This window comes from Tupaia chinensis, unplaced genomic scaffold (assembly GCF_000334495.1).
Source record: "Tupaia chinensis unplaced genomic scaffold, TupChi_1.0 Scaffold000394_1, whole genome shotgun sequence".
In the NCBI taxonomy this organism is placed as follows: domain Eukaryota; kingdom Metazoa; phylum Chordata; class Mammalia; order Scandentia; family Tupaiidae; genus Tupaia; species Tupaia belangeri.
Genome location: NW_006159896.1, coordinates 2516157 through 2523967, shown reverse-complemented (window position 1 = coordinate 2523967; position 7811 = coordinate 2516157). Strand labels below are relative to the sequence as shown.

The 7811-nt window shown below is 51.8% G+C and overlaps 1 protein-coding gene across 15 annotated transcripts in view; it reads left to right on the top strand.

Moving 5' to 3' along the window:
• The window catches only part of RALGPS1 (Ral GEF with PH domain and SH3 binding motif 1), a 284196-nt gene that overhangs the window by 230584 nt on the left and 45801 nt on the right, over positions 1–7811 (top strand). For all 15 annotated transcript variants that reach the window (XM_006154099.3, XM_014590021.2, XM_027774049.1 and 12 more), the window contains 2 exons: positions 5128–5265; positions 7321–7414. In XM_006154099.3, the coding sequence (XP_006154161.1) occupies positions 5128–5265; positions 7321–7414 (232 nt within the window). The remainder of the gene's footprint in view (positions 1–5127; positions 5266–7320; positions 7415–7811) is intronic.

The window sequence follows — 7811 nt, the reverse complement described above, 5'->3', positions numbered from 1 at the left end:
AGGCCAGCCAGTGCCAGTGGCTGCTCCAGTCCCAAGGCCAATGGCACAGTGTCATCTGCTCCAGCAGCTCTGTGTAAGTAGCTAGGAGCTAAGACATCCCGCCGAGCTGTCCCAGTCCACATGGCAGCTCCCAGCACCGGTCTAGCTGCAGGGTGGCCACCGTGTGGTTAGCATCTGAGTGCCATCCATGATTTGTCAAACCCACATGGGCTCATCCCTCCCATGGGAATCCCACTGCTGCTCTGACTGGGACCTCACTCTGGAGCCAGCTCAGGGTCAGCTCGGGTCCCTGGGCACTTCAGTTGTCCAGGCCCTGGGCCAGGGGACTCGTTTCAACCACTGGCATTGCCCCTGTTCACATTCAAGGAAACTGAGGTACAAAGGTCTGTGTGAGGCCACCCAGCTGGTAATGACGGAGTCAGGGTGCCAACCTCTTGGCTGCAGGCCCCACACTCTCTCACTTGCAGCGTAGTTGCCTGTCAGGACACCAGGGGTGCGTCATTGACGATGGGACCTGGGACAGATAAGCCACGCTGGGTGTGAGGGCAGTGGAGAATAGCAGGTGGTAGATGTGGCAAGAAAGGTGGCCGGAGTATAGTCATACGCTGTCTTGGAGAGTGTGGACCCCAGAGGAGCACTCGGGGGGCAGAGCCAGATCCCCGTGCCCCAGGGAGGGTTGACTCATGCTCCTGTCTTGCCTCACTGGCTGACGGGCACCAGAGGATCTGCCCGGAATTAAAGGAGCACTGACGTTCTGGCAGCCTGGACAGACCTGCATTTGAATCCTGCTTCTGCCACTTCCCAGCTGTGTGACCTCAACGAAGTGATGTAACCTCTCTGCTTCAGTTTCTTCCTCTATAAAGGAAGGACTACAACCTCCGACAATAGCCTTGTTCTTAGGAATCAGTAATCTAGGCAAAGCTCTTAGCATGGGGCCTAGAACCCATAGTAAGTGCTCAGCAAACATTAGCTAGTACTGTCATCCCAAGACTCTCGTGTCTTTCTTCAGCTACAAAACAGGGATGATACTGGGTGCCGTGTTAGAGCACTGTGTGGGGTAAAGAAAACATGCCTTCGTTCGTGCGTTCCTCTTCACGCTCCTGCTCCCAAGCAGCTCACGTGCACTTTGTTCTCAGTTTGTAGAGCAAGACACACACTTTTGCTCTCAGGCTTTCGGGTCTGACGAGGGGCAGACATGAACTGTGAGTGATACCAACATGTATCTGATCGCAGCTGTGGCAGGCGCTGTCCGCTCCCGGGACTCAGCCCTGTGCCCACACGGAGCGAGGGGACGGCGGTGTTCCTTAGGATTCCATTACAGCTCAGACTCCTAAATGTGAGGGGCTTTAGCAAGTTCATGGAAAATGTGTTTTATAAGAAAACTATGCATGGTTCCTCCAAAATTTTGCACCAAAGTAAACTCACACCTTAATCCCACTTTTCCTCTAATGAAGACCCCGTTTTTCTGTTATGGACTAATACATAATTCCCGAATTTTTGCAATGCTAACTGTAGGAGACTTGCTGCTTTTGCTTCACTTTTTGTTGTGGGATTCCAAGGTAGTTTATATGGAGGCTCTGTCCAGGTGTTGCCAAGGCTCAAGGCCTCCTCAGGTCTCTGGGGCCAGGAGGCTGCTTTTGGGAGGTTCCTTTTGGGAGTTCCACTCAGTCCTTGGCAGGCAGTGGCCTTGGCTCACTCTCCCAGGTCCTGAGGAGCAGACAGACTTCAGAGTCTGCGTGTTTCGTAGTGAGGATGGTGGACACTCTGGCGGTTGAATGTACTGTCTTATGAGGTGGGGCCCCCACGCCCATCTCCCCAGAGTGAAAGTAGGGCTGGGAGTGGCCTGGAGACATGGTGTGCTGATCCCTTCCGTGGCTAGCTTTTCCAGAGCACCAGGGACCTGAGAGGGAGTTCGGGGGCTGGCTCTGACCTCACAGGGCAGCACACAGTGAGCCTTCCTCGATGAAGATGCATCTGATGACCAGTGGATAGGAACAAGTGTGCAGCAACCTGACAGACCCAGGTTCAAGTCCCAATGCACTTGCTATGAGGCGTTGGCAGGATTCACCTTCTTCTCGGGGTTACGTGTGACAAGGAGGGAAGGTGCCTGCTTGTAGTGGATCCCCAGGAAGCAGCTGTCCTCTTCCTCCTCCCTTCCTCTGAGCCTGGCGGAGCTTCTGCTCCACTGCTTTGAGCCAGGCAGGCTGTATGGCTGCACATTGCGTCTGGAATAAAGCTGCCTCGTGCACCACCTCCCTTCACCCCCTGGAGGTGTACTGGAGGATGCTTTTTGCTGTGGTTGCTGCTGTAATAGGATTTTCAGGATTGCCTTTACTGAATCCGTGGGGAGGTAACTGAGTTACATTTTTAAGAAGGAAGAAGTAAAAGAAGGTTGTGAGAAAGAACACATCTGTGGTTAAAATTGATCAAACTTGGAGCTTCTATAGAAGGGAAATTTTTCTAATTATTAATTTTGGAAACATTACTGCCAGAGAGAAAGGAAGCAGAAATGGCTCTTAGGAGAAGCATTAGCATATGTTTCTGTGATTTAATGGTTTCCCATGACAATGCGTAGCTATTTTAAAAGCAGACTAATGACTCATGGTATCCAGCACCAGCGCTCCACTGTGATGCAGGAAGCATGTGCTCCGGAGGAGGAAGGCTTGGGTTCAGCTCCCTCGCCATCATTTACCAGCTATGTGACCTCAAACGACTTACACATCCTCTCTGAGTTTCCTTGTCCTCCTCTATAAAATGAGTTGTCGGGTGGATAAATAAGATAATGAGTGTGTAACTGGTAATGCAGTGCTTCCATCTGTGCCAAACTCCCACAACTTTTGTATTAAGTACCAGGTTAATTCCTGTGTTTGTGACAGTAAACTTTGAAGGCTATAAATGTTCCTCTGGTTGCCACTTTGGCCAGAAACTGTAAGTTTTGATATGTAGTATTCTTGTCATTGTTTTCAAGCAGGTTTTTTATTTTATCATTTATTGCTCTCTTCCTTTCTTTTTAAAGTGTGTTAGAAAGTGCACACTCTCGCCAGAGAGAGAGAGAGAGAGAGAACATGAGAAAGTACCCCCGACACATAGAGGATGGATACCTCGTGATCCTTGGCATGCTTCTCAGGCCACTAAATCTGGGGTTCAAACCGCACAGCTAGCCATCTGGGTTCCAGATGCCTTAATCGCCAGGCCACTGACTGGCCCTTGCTTTTTCTTTGACCTCAGAGTTACTTAGAGAGAAAGTGTGCATTTGTGTGTATTCAAGTGGTCAGATTTTTTAAAAATCATTTTTGTTAAATCCTAGATGTATTGTAGTAAAAATTTTTTAAATGGGGATAGGGCCAGCAGGTGGCAGGCTGGTTAAGGTGCTGGATTCCACATAGCTGACTCTGCAGTTCAAGGCCTGGATCCAGTGGCTTAAAAATACATGCCAAACCATGTGTATGCATGCCCAAAATTCAGAGAGGAGAATGGAAAAGGGATTGCAGTATGGCCACCCCGTCTGGAGGGTGATTTCTCACTTTCCTTCTCCTTGTCTCTTTCTGTGTCTCTCTGGCAAGTGCACGTGCCCTGTGAGAAAAAAAAAAAATCTACAAAAAAAAAAAGTGGATAATATGGCAGTTGCTTTTTGAAATTTACTGAGCTTTTCTTCATAGTCTAGTGTGTAATTCATTTTTGTAAGTATTACACAGGTATTTAAAAAGAACTATATACAAATTTTCATTTATAAAAATTCAAGCTTATGGGTCAGCTGGTGGCATGGCAGTTACGGGAGCTGGATCTCTTATGGCCAGTTGCACAGTTCAAGTCCTAGACCTGCAGCTTGAAAAACACGCCAGGCACATGTGCACGTATGCCCGATATCTCAATAGGAGAATGGAGGAGAAGGGATTGCAGCATGGCCATCTCTCCCAGAGAGTGATTTCTCACTTTCCCCCCTCTCTGTCTCTCCAGTGAACGCACACACCTTACAGCAAAATTAAAAAACAAAACAAAACAAAAAAACTGACTTTGTTAGTGTAGTACTAGTACCTAATATGCTAGATGTATGTGTATGTGTGTACATATGTGGACATACAGATAGATATATACACACAAATTCTGGAAGAGACATGCCAAAGGCTCCCTCTATGGGTGGGGCTTTGTTTTGCTGTAATTTTGTTCCAGGCATAGAAATGTATGAGCATTAGATCCTCTCAATCAGCTATCTTTTCATAGCTAGCAATCACTCCCCTTCGTCTGGCTCAGTGCTTTCTGCCTTGAATTCTGCTTTCCATCCCTTCTGCCCAACCCCAGGACGGCAGACCCAGTAGCAGTGCCCATGGGGCTGCAGGAAGGACATGCTGCACATCGTCCACCCACTTGTCAGCAGTCTGAGGCACAGTCCTGCCCAGCCAGCCCAGAGCCATGCCTGGCTCACGCTCCACAGCCAGTGCCCATTCTCCTCCTTGGCCAGGCAGCTTGGCCCGACTTCCTCCCAGCCTTCACTGGCCTGTCGCAGCCATGTGTTCCTATCACACCGTGTTTTCTTACTACACACCCTCGGGAAAATTCTGTCTAGCCTTAGTTCTTTGGACTGAGAACTGTTGCTTTTTTTAATTTCTTCTTTAGTCCCTTGGTTAATTTATGGTATGCGCGCACGCATATGTGTGTGTGTGTGTGTGTGCGCGCGTGTGTGTGTGTATACACAGACAGACAAACGGGCAGTTAAGTGAATCATTAAAAATCTGAATTCAGTCAAATGGGTGTTTCCCTGGACATGACGCCTTAGGCTTATAATATTAAACTTCATTGGTTGGTGAAAAACACTAGTCTCCATCCCTTTCACACCCTGCTCTTTCTAGTCTGCTCACAGGTAAGAAGCCTTATTGCTGGAGAAAGTGTACACTAGACATGCTGAAATCCACTAGCATTCATTTTGGTTGCTGCTCAGAGGTTTGACTTACAGCTAAGCAGTCGGTGAAAAGCGAGTGGTCAGGATTGGAGTTGACGTCTGAATCGTACCTCAGTTTTCTGTCAGTCGCCCGCCCTTCCTGTCTCGTAGCAGGGCAGCGCAATTTCCTTCCATTTTGTCCTGACGAGTGGTAAGCGCCCACCATCACTACGTGCCTTTTTTAATTTCAGGGATCTACCTTCTGGACTTAATCTACATTGATTCTGCATACCCTGCCTCAGGCAGCATCATGGAAAACGAACAAAGATCCAATCAGATGAACAACATTCTCCGAATCATTGCTGATTTACAAGTTTCCTGCAGCTACGGTTAGTATGCTGGACTGATAGGACTGTGAAATCGTATCACTGAGCATCACGTGGGTCCAGCACCTCGTCAGTGAGAAAGCTCTAGAGACCAGGTAGCCCCCCACAACGCTCTGTATCTTAGTATCCTGAGCATCTAAGGTGTGCTAGATCCATACAGCTTTCCTCTACTAAGACTGCCACTAGATAACACAGAAATAGCATTTCCGTATTACAGATGAGGAAGCCAAGGCTGAAAATAGCTCAGTGCTTGGCTGCTTGTCCAAGGTCCCGTGTCCAGTGAGTGGCAGAGCCCGGGTCACTCATTCACAAAGAATTTTGTGAGTGGCTCCTGGGCAGCTCTTCCCAAACAGATTCGGGGGCCAGGTCCTTCCCTCTCTCTCCCACAGCCTCAGAGCCCTCCCTGGACTGCATCCAGCTGGCAGATGCAGGAAGAGGGGGACTCACGACGGCGGGCTTTACAGGCCCAACTTGCAAATGGTGTACATCCCTTTTGACGAGGGAGGTCAGGAAATGTCTGGCCGTTGGCCCAGAGGGAAGAGGGCCACGGTGTGGTACGCAGCTGGGGCCATAGTCGGGCCATGTGGCGGGTGTCTGGGTGGAAACAGGAGAGGGCTGTTGGCGAAGGGGGCCAGGAACCAAGAAGTCAGGATGCTGCTGGGCCATCCACGTGGACTCTAGGGTGTGGAGCTCAGCTTGAGCCTGGTGCCCAAGTCCTCCATGAGTGAGCACAGGTGACAGGGCATCCGAGCAGGAGGAGTCGGCTGGAAAGAGGGGGCAGGTGACCAGGCGGCCGGGCAGGAGTCGGCGGTGGTAGAGCTGCAGGGACCAGTTTTCACGAGAGGTGTCAAAGCACCTGTAGGGGCCAAGAAAGACACCAGCCGCCCTGTGTGTCCCACAGGGTATGAGGAGTCAGCAGCCTCCATTTGGGAAGCCCACAGGGGAGCCACCTCGGGTTTCTACAGGGTGGCCTCACTGAGGTAGGGTCCTGCCTGCCAGCCCTCCACGAGCGTCCCAGGGTGGTGGCAGGGCAGGGCGTGTCTGACAGTTCTGGTTCCCAGTGCAGGCCTCACACCTCAGGCCCCTTCCACAAACTCACTGTTGTCCCCTAAGCAGTCAGGCAGTAGGGCAGTCACAGACACGGGCTTCAGGTCACCTCTCAGCTCTGCTCTCTGAGGTTTTCCCGCATGTGACAGTGAGGACATCAGTGTGCCCATAGCACAGCCCAGTGTTGCATCAGAGCTTGACTCCCTGCTGTCACCAATGTCACCTTCACCTGCTTGTCCCCACCTTTGGCTTTGTGGAGCAAGTGTCATTGCCTTCACTCCAGAGACACCACTGAGACTTTAGAGAAAAAATGGCCTACTCAGAATCTCTACTAAGGGACAGCACAGCACCTGACACACGTCCCCGTCTCCGCCCCCCTTCCGCTCCTCTTCACGCCCTCCTCATGCCCCCCTCCACTCCTCCCACCTCTCCCCTTCACTTGTTCCGGCCCACCCCGTGACCCTCCCAGAAGATGGCAGTGACCCTGATGGTCTCGGGACCTGGTGTCAGTTGCTCCAGGGCAGAGAGGCCATGCTGTGTGGCCGATCGTCAGCTGACCTGGGCTCAGAACACGTCTCTGCCACTTCCCAGTGACGTGCCCTGTGCGAGTTGCCATGGCTTTCTACTCCGTGTGGTTGCTGTCTCCCACATGAGGCAGGTGTGAGGGTTGACACCAGTCAACCGCCTGGCCTGGACAGGTGGCTGGGGAAAGGGCCTCCTTCCTGTCCTCACTGCAGTCACAGCGGGATCTGTGTGGGTGCGCCACTTGGCGGCCTCAGCATCTGTGTGCCCCAGCCATCTGGGGACACTCCTAAAGGCGGAGCCCAGGCCTGACCATGCCTCTGTGCCCAGTGCCCAGCACAGGGCCTGGCCCAAGGAGTGCCAGCAACTGTGAGAAAGAGAAGGAGTCTCAAAATCAAGCAGCTTCTAAAATCAGCCATCCTGCACTCCTTGTCTGGGGCCTGGCAATGGGGAGAGGCTGCAACCTCTGGTTCTCTCCCCTTTTGGCAGATCACCTCACAACCCTGCCCCACGTGCAGAAGTACCTGAAGTCTGTCCGCTACATTGAGGAGCTCCAGAAGTTTGTGGAAGACGACAACTACAAGTAAGTGCCCACCCATCCTGTGGTCGTCAGCCCAGCCCTCGCCCTTTGTTCAGGTCCCCATAGCAGCCTGGTCCTGCTGGGCCGCGTGAGCAACCACCTGTAGGCGTATTGCAGTTCTCTGCAGCAGCACTCGTGCCCGGCACGCACAGCAGTGTGCAGTGTGCTCACAACTGAATGAGCAGCTCCTCGCCCATCCCGCAGGCCCCCACACCGAGCGGCTGTTAAGGTCTCCGCGTGGCTTTCCCACGGGGCCCGGGAATGGGAACGTGGTCTCCATGGCTATTCACAAAGATGGCATGGAGCTTGGTTTCTAACAAGAGACTTCCTACTCATGGCTCTGGGTGGAAGGGCCGCTTTCTAGCTGCATCTCTAGGCCAGCAGAGTTCTCTGAGAGCCC